Source organism: Musca domestica, unplaced genomic scaffold (assembly GCF_030504385.1).
Source record: "Musca domestica strain aabys unplaced genomic scaffold, Musca_domestica.polishedcontigs.V.1.1 250, whole genome shotgun sequence".
NCBI lineage: Eukaryota > Metazoa > Arthropoda > Insecta > Diptera > Muscidae > Musca > Musca domestica.
This window is the reverse complement of record NW_026712278.1, coordinates 199,444-216,906: the sequence shown is the minus strand read 5'-3', so window position 1 is coordinate 216,906 and position 17,463 is coordinate 199,444. Positions and strand designations below refer to the sequence as shown.

At 36.6% G+C, this 17,463-nt stretch overlaps 1 protein-coding gene across 2 annotated transcripts in view; it reads right to left on the bottom strand.

Annotated features, from left to right (window-relative positions):
* LOC101887977 (protein peste) overlaps positions 1-17,463 on the bottom strand; it is a 48,267-nt gene that overhangs the window by 3,835 nt on the left and 26,969 nt on the right. For both annotated transcript variants that reach the window (XM_059123837.1, XM_005188770.4), the window contains exons 3-6: positions 2,677-2,985; positions 2,236-2,445; positions 1,868-2,171; positions 7-286 (exon numbers count right to left, since the gene is read on the bottom strand). In XM_059123837.1, the coding sequence (XP_058979820.1) occupies positions 7-286; positions 1,868-2,171; positions 2,236-2,445; positions 2,677-2,985 (1,103 nt within the window). The remainder of the gene's footprint in view (positions 1-6; positions 287-1,867; positions 2,172-2,235; positions 2,446-2,676; positions 2,986-17,463) is intronic.

Below are 17,463 nucleotides of genomic sequence, written 5' to 3'. Positions count from 1 at the left end.
ACTTACCTTATCCCCGCCACTGGCTCCATCAAATAATTCGCCTGAAAGCCCCCGCCCACATCCATGGGTACACCGGCATTTGGTTCGAGGGTCATAAAGAATTCATGTTTCTCCTTTTCCGGCTTCAAACCTTCAATGGCTTCCAGGTATATCGGATCGGCTTTATAGAAATGGGGATAGGACATATAAATCGATGAGTTATATTTACAGGGAGCTATGCTAAAGACTCCGGAGGCTTCACATTTATTGTTGACACAGAAGCATTTGTTTTCGGGATAAATGGTACCTGTAATGAGGGGAAAAAGAGAATATCTTCAATATTTTGATTTGAAAAAAATCTATTACAAAAAGATAAACCGGATCCGTTGCGTAAAATAGTTATTTTATGAGAAAGATCTTCCAGAGGTCTTCTATACATAAGACCTTATAAAGATCGTCTATGTAGAAGAATTTCCAGAGGTCTTCTAAGGAGGTCTCCTAAAGCTCTTCTAAGGAGAAGATCTCGTACAGGTCTTCTAAGGAGAATATCTCCTACAGGTCTACTATGGAGAGGACCTCCTTGAGTTCTTCTATACAAAAGACCTTCCAGAGGTGTTCGAGGGGGCCCTAAAGGTATTCTAAGGAAAAGACCTCCCAAGGGTCTTCTAACGGGAAGACCTCTAAGAGGTTTTCTCCGTAGGAGATCTTAAAGAGGTCTTATCCATATAGAAAATCTTCCAGAGGTTTCTATGGAGAAAATCTTCTAGAGATCTTCTATAGAGAAGACCTTCTACAGGTTTTCTATGGAGAAGACCTTCCATAGGTCTATGGAGAAGTCCTTCTGCAGATCTTCTATGGAGAAGACCCTCCATAGGTCTATGGAGAAGACCTTCTGCAGGTCTTCTATGGAGAAAACCTCTTTGAGTTCTCCTACGGAGAAGACCTCTTAGAGGCCTTCTATGGGGAAAACCTTCTAGAGATCTTCTATTGAGAACAATTTCTACAGGTCTTCTAGGTAGAAGACCTTCTGCAATATCTTTCAGAGAACTTGTATGGAGAAGACATTCCAGAGGCCTTCTATGAAGAAGAACTTTTAGCGACCTTCTATAGAAAATATATCTTCAAGAGGTCTTCTTCGAAAAAGACCTTCAGGAGGTCTTCTATGGTGAAAGGCTTCAGGAGATCTTTTATGGAAAAAATCTGGAAGAGATCTTCACAGGGCTTCTTTGGACAAGACCTTCCAGAGGTCATCTATAGAGCATACTTTCAAGAGGTCATGTATGGAGAAGTCCCTCTAGATGTCTTCTATGCAGAAGACGTTTAATAGTTCTTCTATGGACGAGACCTTGAGAAGGTTTTCGTCATAGAAGGACTGAGAAGGTCTTCGTCATAGAAGGCCTTGGGAAGATCTTTCCTATATAAGACCTGGATAAGGTCTTCTTCTTCCTAAAAGGCTTTGATATGGTCTTCTTTATAGAAGACCTTGAGAATGCTGTCTTCTCCATAGAAGCTCGTTAGGGGTTGATTTAAGTCTATGGATGAGACCTTGAGAAGGTGTTCGTCATAGAAAGACAGAGAAGGTCTTCGTCATAGAAGGACTTGGGAAGATCTTCGCTATATAAGACCTGGATAAGGTCTTCTTCATTATAGAAGGCTTTTATATGGTCTTCTTTATAGAAGGCCTTGAAGATGTGGTCTTCTCCATAGAAGCTCGTTAGGGGTTCATTTAAGTATATTAAAGACTTTTTGAAGTTCTCCCCTAAGAAAGCCTTTCGAATGACTTTTAAGAGAAGATCTGTACCAATTCTTCTTCATAGAAGACCTCTAAAAATCTATCTCCATTTTTATGTATCTCTTGGAAAAAATGTAAAATTATGCTTCTACTTACCATTATCCACCGATCTCTCAGTTCCACTGTATTTGTAAGCCGTCACACCATGCACGCTGACCGTTTCGGTATAATCCAATGGCACTGCACGGCATACATTTGGCACATACATCCAGACCGAATCTTTCGGTGTTAAATTGGGTGGGAAAAATTCACCCATTGAGCCGCGTACTCGACCACATGCACCGGGAAAGGCGCCATTATGAGTTCTATAGTTCCAGCTATAGATTTGACCCATTTTGGCAATATCATCGGCGCCCGTAAACATATTGAAGTGGCCATCATAGGTGGAGCTACCGTTGCGCTGTAGAGGAGTAGGAGGAGGTTATTTAATAATTCTAAGGGGTAGATGTTGTGTTTAGACCTACCGTATATAGCCATCCTATACGATCGTATGGAACCTCAACTTCTTTTACGAATTTCGCCACAAATCCTCCGATTGTGACCAGCGGATCTTTGTAACCCTTGAAAAGCCATTCATTGGCGGTCTTGGTCACCGTCACCTGGCGACTGCTAAGAGTCATGGCTAGAATGCCCTTTTGAAAGCCATTGGCATCTTTGGCTCGCAGAGCGGCAGACTGAGGGGAAAAGAAATATCGGAAAAAATAAATGATTTATTTTTTTCTTATAATTTTTGTGGGGAAAAGAGACCTAGATGTAAAAAAAAAATTAGGGAAAAATATTTTTCCCACTAAAAATTTTATTTAAAACAAAAATTTAAATTCTCTTTAATTTCATTTTCGGATCTGCTATATTTTTGGTCATAAAATTTTAAAAAATTAGGTTTTTTAGTTTTTTTTTATACTCACATGCGCCACAGTATCCACAGTTGTTACAATATCATCCAACGTTCCATTGCTGCCCTCCGGGTCAAATTGAAACGTGGCCTTCTTTCGAAACGACACCGAATAATTACTTGGATGCCAGACAATATCGACTTTATCTGGCGTTTCACGAAATCTATAGGGGCCCAATTGCTCGAAACGAGGCTTTCGTGGCGATCCCTCGTAGAAATCTTCGGGATTTGTCCAATTGAATAGATACACATCAAAGTCCAGTGGCAGGGGTGATACCTTCCAGCCATCGTAGGTGGGTGAGGTGGGGCTCAAAGCCATTTCCTGTAAAAAACGAGTGGCAGAACAAAAAAAGTACCGTAAATAAGTAAAACTGTAGATAAGACAAAAAGTTTATGTCATTGTTGGAAAAAAGAGCAAAATGGAGAGAGAGGGAGATAAGATCGGAGATATGGTTGTAAAAACAACACGGTATTGCAAAATCATTGAATAAAAAAAAGAAATAAAAAATAAAAATCTGACAACAAAAACAAATGAAAATCCATTGAGGGAGATGATGATTCATATATATATTGTTTTAAATCAGGTTACTATTATCTTTTCAGGGCATTGAATCTATATGAAGATTTCGTCGTTGGAAAAAATAATGAGTAGGAGAGTATTAGTCAGATTTGTCAGCAGATATACCATCAGCATAGACCAATGAATATGTAGCCAAGGAATATGGCCAAGTCGTGCCTCATCGAAATAACGGTTTTAAATACTAGGTCTCTTTGAACCAAATCCGTTTTAGGATATTTGGAGTCGATCTAGCGATGTCCGTCTGTCTGTTTGGCTGGTTGGTGCGCACAGCAACTGTCGAAGGGAGTATCCGATTTGGTCCAAACATTATACATCGTAATATAATTATTAAACTTAGATCGAGTTCGGAGATGGGCATAATCGGTGCCCACAAAAAGTCGAAATATTCAAAAAAAATATTTTACTACACAGAAAGAGAAAGGATCATTCGATTTTGCTCAATTTGCAAATCCCAATATTTGCATCAGTGCTAGGTGAGTTGCGAAGATGGATAATAGTGTGATAGTGTGATTTCTTTAGAGCACTCCAGCATTTAAATGTGAATAAAAATTTTGTGTCTCGTACCATTGCTCCTTACCGTGATTCGGAAAAAAACAGCAATATCAGCAGAAATTTTTCGAAAATTAAAGAAGCGACTTGATCGAAACCCGCGTCGCAGTGGCCGAAAAATGGCTCGTGAGCTGAACATATCGCAATATTCCATTCGGCAAATATTGAAAAATGAGCTCGGGGTAAAGCCATTGAAATTCCACAAAGTGCAAGAACTTACACCGCAACAGAAAGAAAATAGACCCAAAAGAGCTAAAGAGTTGCTTCGCTTGGCCGAAAGTGGTGAACGGCCGAATTTGGTTTTGTCCGATGAGAAAAGATTCGTTGTCTAGCAGTTAGTTAACAAACAAAATGATCGTGTTTACTTGCCAAAGAGGTCAGCTGAAAACATGCACATTCGGGTGGCCACCAGAACTCAAGCGCCAGCCATGGTGATGGTGTGGGCCGCCATAACAGCCGATGGTCGCTCTCCCCTCGTATTAATCGACCGTGGCAATATTCTGGAGGGTGTATTAAAGCCTTGTGCACGCAAACATTTTGTCTGCAGACCTTGGACATTCCAACTGGACTCAGCGCCATCGCACTCAGCACGCGCCACCCAAGAGGTTCCTCGCTACATTTCTAGCGCGCAATGGCCACCAAAATCTCCGGATACCAATCCGTTGGACTATTGTGTCTGGAGTATTTTGGAAACCAAGGTTGGCACTAAAAAATACCAAAGTGTCGATCACCTCAAGCAAGCGCTTCGCCGCAAATGGGCCAAAATATCTCAGAGCAATATTCGGGCAGCGTGTGACGGTTTCATTGGCCGTTTGAAGGCCATAATTCGTGCCAAAGGTGACCAATTCGAACAAATCTAAACTTATTCTAAAATTTGATGCTATTCGACATTTAAAATTTGAGGATTCCAGCTTTACCCTCTCAGCTAATACCCAATTGAGTACGACTTAGTACTTTTCGAACAATTATAGTGCACATTTCCAAAACTACCTCCATATCTTAACCACAGACTCCAACAGTGATATCCGCATCAAATTTCAGGATTGCTGCTCTATTCGTCTACCCAATAATAAATTTAGTACTATTTAGTACTTCTCGTACAATAACAGCACACATTTCCAAAACCACGTCCAGATCTCAATTCTAGATACCAAGAGACCTCAATGTCCAATTTCGAGATTCCAGATCTATCCATTCACCCAATACCAAATTTAGTAAAATTTAGTACTTTTCGTTGAATTACAGTACAAATTTCCAAAACCCCATTCATATCTCAATCCCAGATACCAACAGAGGCCTCAATATCAAATTTCCGGATTCCACCTCTATACATTCACTCAGTATCAAATTTGGTAGCATTTAGTACTTTTCGAGCAATTATAATACGCATTTTTAAAACCACCTCCATATCACAATTTCAGATACCAACTTGGACCTCAATATCGAATTTGAGGATTTCACCCCATACCATATTTAGTACTTTTCGAAAAAATATAGGACTAATGTCCTGGCCACCGCCCACCAATCTCAATCTCAGTCACCAACAGAGACCTCAATATAAAATTTCGGGATTCCAGCTCTATCCCTTCACTCAATACCAAATTTAGTTCCATTTAGTACTTTTCGTACAATTAAAGTGCATATTTCCGAAACCACCTCCACATATCCAGGCTACACATGAACAGTGACCGCAATACCTAATTTCAACTTTTCAATTTCGAAAAAGCCCTTGATATATTTATTCTGCACTCCATCAGTGACTCTCGTTCCAAATTTCAGAATTCTAGCTTATTATTTTCTTCCAATACAAAGTATTAAATTTTTAGTACTTTTCTTCAAAAGAGATCTTGTGTACTCATAGGTGTGATTCCTATTCGATATATCGTTGGAAATCCTAAATTTGGAATGCAGGTCATTGATGTTGTGTAGGATGGAGAAAAATAGAGTTTTTTAGAAATTCGAACAAAATGTGTACCAAACAAAATTTTATCCAAATGTATTTTAGGTACGTAGACAAGTATAAAAGCTGTAAGTTCGGCCGGGCCGGTCTTTGAATACCCTCCACCATTTGGAATGAATTTGGCAATTTAAAAAAAAGAAAGATAAATAAATAAAATCCGTTAAAAATTCTGTTCAAATCTTAAAAATACCCAATGTAGTCGTTATATTAGGGTCTATTCGACGACGTGGGCCTGCATAGGCTACTTTTGTCATAAGCCTTTAAAATATTCAAATGAGAAACTTAAAAGAAAAAATCGGTGAATAATGAATGAATGAAATGATAATGAATTACAGAATATAGGGAGGTACGGTTATATTGGGGCCATACGAAGACGTGGACCTGCACGGACAATTTTCTGTCATAAGCTGTAGTATCCATTGCGCACTTCAAATACCAAATTTGAAACAATTCCGGTGAATAATGTCGTTAAAATCATCAAAATATCGAATATCGATAGGTACCATTATATGGGGGTTATACGAAGACATGGACCTTCACAGACAATTTTCTGTCTTAGGCTGTAATATCCATTACCAACTTCAAATACCAAATTTGAAACATTTCCGGTGTATAATGTCGCTAAACTCATCAAAATACCGAATATCGGGAGGTACCGTTATATGGGGGCTATACCAAAACGTGGACATACATGTCCCATTTTCAATACCAAAAGTCCTGCACAGATAATATACATTTTAGTAACATTTTATCACCCTACTTCATTTCGTTCGGAAGCTAGAGTGATTTCCACAGAAGGACAGATGGACGGACACTGCTAAATCGACATCGAATTTTATGCTGATATACTTTGTGGGGTCTATACCCTCCATATTATGGTGGAGTGTATAAAAATATGTTTGGTATAGCTCCCATATAACAGTAACTACACCTCCACACATTCGGTATTTCTGTGATTTCTGTCACATTTATCGCTGTTTCAAAATTTGGTATTTGAAATTCAAAATAGCCCCCTTATAAAAATTCAAGCTTTAATATTTAATATTTAATTTTTGTTTTTTTTTATAACAAATAAATATGTATGGCAATCAAAATCTCTGTGGAAAAGGGACGTTACTTAATTTCCTCATTTACAGTAATTTTGGTCAACCTCCCTCATTGTCACTGTCTCTACAGAGTTGGTTTGGATATCTTGGCCCTTGCTAAATTATGCTGAGATATTATGAAATTTTTAATTATTTTCATAAAATTTAATCAGTTCTGAATGAAATGCTCCTTTAGACGTCTGTCAATAGCGTTTAAGATATCAACACTATTGCGATTTCATTGGTTTCATCCCCGCAGAGCCTATGTCGCACGCTTTAAAATTATAGTTTGTCTGTTTTGTATTTTATTTTTAGTTTTATCAGCATAAACTTATGATTCATTACTAATCCAAAGCGATTAACGCCTTATCTGCAGATCAACATTTTTTTTTTTGTTTTTCATTTCGGTCTGTCGTTGACTTTGTCATGTGTCTTAAAAAGTTGAAGACATTTTTTTTCCTTAAGTTTTGTTTGTGTGGGATTTAATGGCGTATTTATTTTTGGTATTTCATATTTATAGTCCAAAAATGTATTGGAAATTTTATTAAAATCTAAAAAAAACTTAAAATTTGATCAATAATTGTCCATTTTGATTAGTTTCAAACCAATTTGAATGTATGGTTGAAATGACTTCAAGTGCAATAAATCCAATTTCAAAACAGCGATCATAAAGTGATATATCAAAAACGAATGTGTTGTCACATGAATTGTGCCAGATGTGCAGGAATAAAATTCTGGAGTAAGTAAATGTTATCAGCTTTTTAATGTTGTATGTATGTGTATTGGCAATGGGTTTGAAAAATCTCAATAAAATAGGAACAAACAAGCCACACTGTTCTAAAATAGGAATTAATACAAAAAATGAATAAAAAATATGGAAAACCTTTGAAAATACTCAAGGCGCATTTTTCAAATGGTCGTTCTTGCACAGAATGCCTCCAGAAGGCCTTTTTTATCTGGAAGATCATTAAGACAGCGTCCTTTCATAGGCTCTTAAAGGCATTCTTTTCACCGATATCCGTGTAATCGACCACCTATCATAGAAACCCTTGTAAGGGATATTTTTAGGGTATTTCTTTTAACAGAAGAACTTTTGAAAGTCTTCTGTCCATGAAAGGTCTTTTCACAGAAAACCTTTTAAAGTTCGTATTTTCAAAAATGATATTTGAGATCAGTTTTTTTTATTTTTGTAGACTTGATAAAGGCCTACTTTTCGCCGTATGCCTCTCTTTTCAAGGCGCTTCTACATGGTTATGGTGTCCAAATGTATTCTATGGTAAGACTTCTTGAAAGTCATTTCAAACTTCCCGAAGGTCTTGATGGGAAAAACCCCTCCTTAAGGGCTTCTGTGGAAAACGACCTTCTGAAGGTCTTCTAAGAAAGATAGACATTTACAAGGCATTCTCCTATTCTAAGGATCTTCTAAGAACCTTTGATGCGTTCTACGAAATAAAAATGCATTTTTAAGGGCAATATATGGAAAGAAGAGTCATCTAAGGCCTTCTACAGAAAGATGGTCTATTCAAGGCTTTCCCTAGAACAGAAAGCCATTTAAAGGTCCTATTTTGAATGGGTCTTCTATAGGAAAAATACCCCTTCAAAGTCGTCTGTAGAAAGAAGACCAATTAAACTACCACTTAGAAGGTCTTCTTCGTATAGAAGAAATTCTATACGTATAGAAGAAATTCTATACGAAGAAGACCCTTTTGAAAGGTCTTCTTCTATACGAAGAAGACCCTTTTGAAAGGTCTTCTTCTATACGAAGAAGACCCTTTTGAAAGGGTCTTCTTCTATACGAAGAAGACCCTTTTGAAAGGTCTTCTTCCATACGGATAAGACCCTTTTGAAATGTATTCTTCTATACGGAGAAGACCCTTTTGATAGGTCTACACGGAGAAGACCCTTTAGAAGGTCTTATTCTATACGGAGAAGATCCTTTTGAAAGGTCTTCTTCTATACGGAGAAGACCCTTTAAAGGTCTTCTATGGAAAGAAGACTCTTTAAGGGTCTTCTACGGAAAGCAGATCCTTTAAAGGATCTTCTACACAGAGGAGATCCTTTAAAGGCCTTCTGTAGAAAGAAGACACTTTTAAAAGCCTTCTATAAAAATAAGATATTTTAACCCTTAAAGGTCTTCTATGGAAAGAAAATCTAAAAGAACATTCTAAACAGAGAAGACCGTTAAAAAGAGAAAACCTTTTAAAAGTTTTCTATAGAAGGAAGTCCCTTTTAAAGGTCTTCTATGGAAAGAAGACGCTTTAGAGGTCTTCTATGGAAAGAAGACCCTTTAGAAGTCCTCTATGGAAAGATGATCCTTTAAAGGTTTTCTGTAGAAAGAAGAATCTTCTAAACATAAAAGACCCTTTAAAGGTCTTCTAAGCATAGAATATTCTTTAAAGGTCTTCTGTGGAAAGAAAATCTTTTTAAAGGCCCTGTAAATGTTTTTCATACAGAGAAGATACTTTAAGGTCTTATATAAAGGGAAGACTACTTTAAGGTGTCTTCCATACAGAGAAGACTATTTAAAGGTGTCTTCTAGTCAAGAAGTCAATTTGCTCTTCAAAAATATCCTTAAATGACCTGTAAAAGCAGCTTTTGAAGAAGTGCCTATCACGCCCTCTTTAGAGAAAGTTCCCTTTGAACACTTCCATAGAAAGATAAGCCTTAAATGGTCTTAAATGAAAAGATCATGTAACAAACAACTATTTAAGGAACCCCTTTAAAACGAAGACCCTTTTTTGGATCTTATCTTAAAAAATTAAACCTCTTACATATCTTCTTTGGGAAAATAAATTCTTGAAAGTCTTCTATGCAAAGAAGGCTCTGTAAGGGCGTCCTATAGAAAGACCCTTTTATTGTGTTCTCAAAAAAAATAAATAAATTGGGAAAATAAATTCTTGAAGGTATTCTATGCAAAGAAGGCTCTGTAAGGGCCTCCTATAAAAAGACCCTTTTATTGTGTTCTCAAAAAAACAAGGACATTTGAGGATCTTCTATAAAAGAATAAGACCGTTTCGCTTCCTCTATAGAAATAAGGTTTTTTGTTGTCGTTTGGAATCTTATAGGGGTCTTCTATTTAAAAAAAACCGAACTCACGAACCGAGGCTCACGAAAATAGAAGACCTCCTTTAAAACGAAGATCCTTTTTGGGCTTTCTCTAAAAAATTGGACCCTTTGGGAAAATAAATTATTGTAGGTCTGTCTATGCAAAGAAGGCTCTGTAAGGGGCTCCTATAGAAAGACCTTTTTATTGTGTTCTCAAAAAAAAAATAAGGACATTTGAGGATCTTCTATATAAGAATAAGACCTTTTTAGCGTCCTCTATAGAAATAAGGTTAATTGTTGTCCTTTGGAACCTTATAAGGGTCTTCTACTGAAAAAGAAAACGATTTCAAGGTCTCTAATAAATATAAGACCTCCTGAGGGTCCTTATGAAATTAAGACTTTTTAAGGTGTCTTCCAAGATATCCTCCTTTTTAGGAGTACCTATTTGAAGAATGCCTTTTAAAGGTGTTCTCTGGAAGGCAGACTTTTCAAGGATCTTTTATGATACGATATTTAAAAAATCTTCTTTCATTTATTGGGCACATGTCGCAAAGTGGATAGCTCCAAAAATTATTTTTGAGATGATGATCTAAAATACCAAAAAAAAAATGTTTTTTTTCCAAAATTCACAAATTTTCTTTCCTAGTGGCCTAGAATAAAAAAAATCAATTATCATAATGATAAAATTCCATGGACTTTTCGAGTTACTCGTGTACGAGCAATTTTTTGGTTGATTTGAAAACGAAAAAAAAAAATGTAGAAGAAGACGGCACCTGCCAAGAAGGGGGTGGGGAAGGGGGTTTGATAGCCGGCGATAATGTCGATAATTGTGTCATTATCATTATTTGGCTTCCATGTAATGGATAAACAAACATACGCACCAACACACACACACACACGAAACAAATGATAATAATGCCAATAAAGATAAGCTCCGCAAACAGCAACAACAACAACAAACAAAGGTAAACGCCAGCCAGCCAGGCCAATGGAAAATAAATTAGTTTCTTTTATTGTTTTTTTTTTTGCAATAGATGTCAGCCGTGCCACCTGTTTCAATCAAAAATCCACTACAACAGTTTTTGTTGTTTTTTTTTTTTTTTCTACTGAAAATGACTTTTATTTTTGCTGATAAAGGGAACTATCTATCAACGACTATAAAAGCCCTGAAAACAGTAGCACCACAAAAAACGCGCCCCCTTCTCTTCCCCATTAATTGCAATTCATCAATCAAGAAGGGAACTAACTAGAGGAGGAAAGAAGACATTGACTTGTTCAAAATTGAAAAAAAAGTATTTACTGATAAGAATTTCAAACTCTTATCCAAAGCCAGAACATATGACTTTTGCATTGACCTTGCACTAATTTACAAAATTTTGAAAAAAAAAAAACTATTTCGAAAAAGTGTATATCAACTATTCTGATTATTATTATCAATTCAATAAAATATGTAAAATCAGAAATATTTTTACACAGTGACGATACGAAAACATGATAACTCTCGAAGGGAGTATCCGATTTGGTCCAAACTTGGTACATCGTAATATTATTATCAAACTTAGATCGAGCTCGGAGATGGGTAATATCGGTCTACTCCTTCTGGTACCTCCCCCACAAAAGATCGAAATTTTCAAAAAATATATTTTCTGATCAGAAAGGGAATCGATAATCCGATTTTGCTCCAACTTTGCAAATCCTCAGTTCTCGTACAGATATCTCGTTCGTTCATATCGACCCACTCCATTAAGTACCTCTCCCACAAAGGGTAAAAATTTTGAAATTATAAAATGTGATATAAGAGACAGATGGTCTTCAAATTTCACACATCCCAATAATTTTATTAACCCAAGGTCTGGTCTTAAGATGGAATACATCGGTCCACTCCTTCTGATCTAAATTTTAAAAAAATATATTTTCTGCAATGAAAGAAAAACGATAATCCGATTTTGCTCAAACTTTGCAAACCTAATATTTGCCTCAGTTCTCGTTCGGGTGCAAAAATGGATCATATCAAATCAAATATCAGTCCACTCCCTCCATCTGTGCTTCCCCCACAAAGGGTCAACATTTTGAATAATTATAAATCTTATAAAACGTGATGTAAGAACCCGATTGTATTAAAATTTCACGCATCCCAATATTTTTATAGACTAAAGATCTGGTGCTAAGATGGAATTCTCAGGTCCACTCCTTCTGGTACCTCCCCCACAAAAGGTCGACATTTTCAAAAACAAATATTTTCTGCTCAAACTTTGCAAACCCTAATATTTGCCTCAGTTCTCGATCAGGTACAAAAATGGACAATATCGGTCCACTCTATTTGTGCTTCCCCCACAATAGGTTAAAATTTTGAATAATTATAACTCTTATAAAATGTGATATAAGAATCCAATTGTCTTTAAATTTCACACATTCCAATATTTTTATTAACCCTAGGTGTGGTGTTAAGATGGAAAACATCTGTCTACTACTTCTGGTACCTTCCCCACAAAAGGCCGAAAATTTCAAAAATATATTTTCTGCACAGATAGAGAACCGATAATCCGAATTGGCTCCAATATTGCAAATCCTAATATTTGAATCAATTATAAGTCAGGTGTGAAAATGGACAATATCGGTCTACTCCATCAGGTACCTTCCCCACAAAGCGTCAATATTTTGAATTATTACAACTCTTATAAAATGTGATGTAAGAGTCCGATTGTCTTCAAATTTCCCACATCCCAATATTTTGACTAACCCTAGGTCTGGTGTTAAGATGGAATAGATCTGTCTACTACTTCTGGTACCTCTCCCACAAAAGATCGAAATTTTCCAAAAATATATTTTCAGCAAAGAAAGGGAACCGATAATCCGATTTTGCTCCAAGTTTGCAAATCCTAATATTTGCATCAGTTATAGGTAAGGTGCGAAAATGGACAATATCGGTCCACTCTATCAAGTACCTCCCCCACAAAAGGTCCAAATTTTGAATAATTATATCTATTATAAAATGTGATGTAAGATTCCGATTGTCTTCACACATCCCAATATTTTTACCCTAGGTCTGGTTCCCACAAAGGGTCAACATTTTAAAATTATAAATTATAAAATGTGATATAAGAGTCCGATTGTCTTCAAATTTCACGCATCCCAATATTTTTATAAACTCAAGATCTGGTGCTAAGATGGAATGTATCGGTCCACCCCTTCTGGTACCTCCCACACAAAAGGTCGAAATTTTGAAAATCCATTAAGCTCATAACACTCGAAATTAACATCCGAATCCGTTCAGACGTGGCACATCCCAATATTCCTATCAATACAAGATCTGTTATAAAAATGGTAGAGCTCGGACCATTCCTTCTGGTACCTCCCCCACATAGGGTGGAAGTTTTGAATAACCAAAATTATTATAAAATGCGAAATTAGCATCCGGTTCTCCTCATATTTCACACATCCCATTTGTTCTACTAGCACAAAATCTGCTGTGCTGTGTATCGGTTCACTACTTCTGGAACCTCCCCCACAAAAGGTCGACATTTTGAATATCCATTAAGCTCATAAAACGCGAAATTAACATTCGGTTCCATTTAGATTTGGCACATCTGAACATTTTTATCAACACAGGATCTGTTATAAAGATGGTAGAGATCCGACCATTCCTTCTGGTACCTCACCTACTAAGGGTCAAAGTTTTGGATAACCAAAACGATTATAAAACGCTAAATTAGCATCCGGTTCTCCTCATATTTCACACATCCCATTTGTTCTACTAACACAAGACCTGCTATGAAGCTGAGATACATCGGTCTACTCCTTCTGGAACCTCCCCCACAAAAGGGTAAACATATTGAATATCCATGAGGCTCATAAATTGATGAAATTGACATCCGATTCCATTCAGACTTGGCACATCTCAATATTTTATTTAACACAAGATTTGTTAAAAAGATGGTAGAGTTCAGTCCATTTCTTCTGGTACCTCCCCTACAAAGGGTCAAAATTTTGAATGACCAAAACTATTATCAAATCCGCAATAAACATCCGGTTCTCTTCATATTTTACACATCTCATTATTTCTACTAACACAAGATCTGCTGTGTAGATGGGATATATCGATCCACTGCTTCTGGTACCTTCCCCACAAAATGGTCAAAATTTTGAAAATAACATCCGATTCCATACAGACTTGATGCACCTCAATATTTCCATCAACACAAGATCTGTTATAAAGATGGTAGAGATCGACCCACTTCTTCTAGTACCTCCTCCACATAGGGTTCAAGATTTTGAAAATCAAAACGATCAAAACGCTCTTTAAATGTCACACATCTAAACTTTTCTACTAACGCAAGATCTGTTGTGAAGATGATAGATATCTGCCAACCCCTTCTGGTATCTCATCCCCAAGGGGCCACAATTTTCAGTACTTGTACCTGTCATTACTTGCGAAACAAATCTGGGAAATCAGCAAGCAGAAATATAAATATGGTATTTATCGGAATTTATGATTTTGCATGAAATTGGATAAACGTTCTCGATTTTTTTGCCAATATTTTCGTCTATATTAGATGAATTGTGAAAATGGAACACTTTGACCGACCATATCTGGAACCTCACGCACATTTCATCATTTTCTAAAAATTATCGCATATCTCTTATGAAGTGAAGGAAGTAGTCGATATAGTCCAAAACTGGCATGACGCAATATTTTTATCATATTTATTAAGGTCCGATACGAAATGGACAATATTGGCCCATTCCTTCGAAACTTACTCCATAGAGGGTTAACAGTTGAATAATCATAACAGAAGTCAAAATATATTTAAATAATCGAACAATGCCTGAGGGTCGGCAAAACCGACTGATACTTTTTAACTTTTTGGAAACCCCCACTTAGAAAAAATTCCAAAACAAAATTCATTCAATATATTGGATGTATGTCAGTGAACATTTTCCGGACAAGAAAAACTGAAATTTTTATGCCTCAAATGTAGTTTTTTATGGAATGGAAAAACACATAATCTTCAAACGTAAATACGTATGTTATTACCGCATGCTATTAACATTCACATCAGAGGTCATGTGTATATTACAAGGGGTCACAACCCTGTTTATTAATCTAAACTAAATTTACTGTTAGATGAGGGTGACAGTAATTGAATGTAAAATGAATTTAATTGTTTTCACGATCAAAGTCTTCAAAAAATTAGGCCAACACAAGAACTTTGGCGTTTAACATAGCAAATGACAACAATTCTATGACTAGTAAAAAAAAACATTAAATTTTGACGGCCCTGACTTTTAATACCCTCCACCATAAAAAAAAACATACAAAGTAAAATACAGGAAAACAGGAGATACCTCTGAAAATGCATGCTGTGAAATAGTTGGCCTATATTTGCAGTTTTCATAAAGAATGGCTCAATGTCTTTAACATCATAAATCATCAATTTACAAATATTTTGGTTTTTGGAGATATAACTTTAAAAAATACTCAAAATCGACAGGCTCCGTTATATGGGCGGTTGTGCAAAACGTTTTATATGAGACTAGCAAGTGCCAGTACCTCGTCGGCGAAAATTTCACCTTTAAATTTTAGATTCATTCCAGCAGTTCGAGTTAGGTCTTTTTAGTACTCGAAACGCACAATTTGTTAAGTTTGACATTTTTTAACAAAACTTCATATATCGTACTAAATTTTCAGACTATCAAGTATTATTAATTTTTTCCAAGTATTTCCTTTTTCGGAAAAATAATAGGAAATATTTAGCTTTTACTCAAGAAGTCTTTAAAATCATTTAATTTGAAATTTATCCTGGGGGATATTGGTAAACCCATCGCACAATGACCCCACATCCAATTTTTATGTCCAAAACAATTTCAACACCTCCATATGAAAACCCTAGAAATCTACAATGGCCTCAATATCAAATTTCAGAATTTCAACGCTATCCTTTTACCCAATATCAAATGTAGTAAAATTTAGTACGTTTATCTAAAACAATATACATTTGACACTTCCAGACACTAGCAGTGATCCAAAATTAATACCATTTAGTACTTTTCGAACAATTATATTACGCAAAACCACCATCAGATCTCATTACCAGATTCCAACGGAGAGCTCATTATCAACCTCAGGTTCTACCTTTTCACCCAATAACCAATTTAGTACAACTTAGTACTTTTCGAATAATTGTAGTACACATTTCCAAAACCAGCTCCTTCTCTCAACCACAGACACCAGCAGTGACATCCATAAAAAAATTTCGGGATATCAGATATATTCCTTAGTACTACTTCTCGTCCTTTCGTACATTTATTTAGTATATTCCAAAAGCATCTCCATATCTCAACACCAGATACCAACAAAGACCTTAATACCAAATGTCAGGCTTATAGCTCTATTACTTCGCCCAATAACTAATTTCGTAAAACTTAGTACTTTTCGAATAATTGTAGTACATATTTCCAAAACCAGCTGCTTCCCTCAACTACAGACCCCAACAGTGACAACCATATGAAATTTCACGATTTTAACTCTATGCTACACCCAATGCCCTATTCAGTGCCATTCAGTACTTTGGGTACAATTATATATTTCCAAACCCACCTCCACATCTTAATTCCAGATACCAACAGTGACCTCAATATTAAATTTGAAAAATCCAGCACTATACCTCACCCATTACCAGAGTGGATGTCATTTCTAAGCCCCTCGTCCGATAGCTGTTAAAATTATTCCAGTGATAGTTCATTATATTGTTTACAAGTGTACAAAAGCATTTTGGTGAGGATTTTCTAGAAAAAAAGTAATTCGTTATGGAATTCAAGCGTGATAGTGTGATTTCTGTACATTTGGCTGAAAACCCACAAGTGGCTATCGTCGGAGCACTCCAGCATTTAAATGTGAATAAATCTTTTGTGTCTCGTACCATCGCTCGTTATCGTGATACTGGTAGCGTAGGCCGACGTCAAGGAAGTGGACGGATGAAAACAGCAACATCAGCAAAAATGGTTCGAAAAGTAAAATAGCGGCTGGATCGAAACCCGCGTAACAGTGGCCGAAAAATGGCTTGTGAGCCGAATATATCGCAATATTCCATTCGGACAAATATTGAAAAATGAGCTCGGAGTAAAGCCATTGAAATTTCAAAAAGTGCAAGAAATTAACCCCAACAGAACAAAAAAAGACTCAAAAGAGCCAAAAAGTTGCTTCGCTTGGCCGAAAGTGGTGAACTGCCGATTTTAGTTTCCAGCAGTTTGTAAACTAACAAAATGATGGTGTTGATTTGCCAAAGAGGTCAGTTGAAAATGTGCACCTTCGGTTGGCCACCAGAACACAAGAGAGGGCCATGGTGATGTTGTGGGCCGCCATAACAGCCGATGGTCGCTCTCCGCTTGTATTAATCAGAATAAATGCCGAATATTATGGCGAAAATATTCTGGAGGGTGTATTAAAGCCTTGGGCACGCAAACAGTTTGGCTGCAGACCTAGGTCATTCCAACAGGACTCAGCACCATCGCACTCAGCACGCGCCACCCAAGAATGGTTACAAAATGAGGTTCTCCGCATCATTTCCAGCGCACAATGGC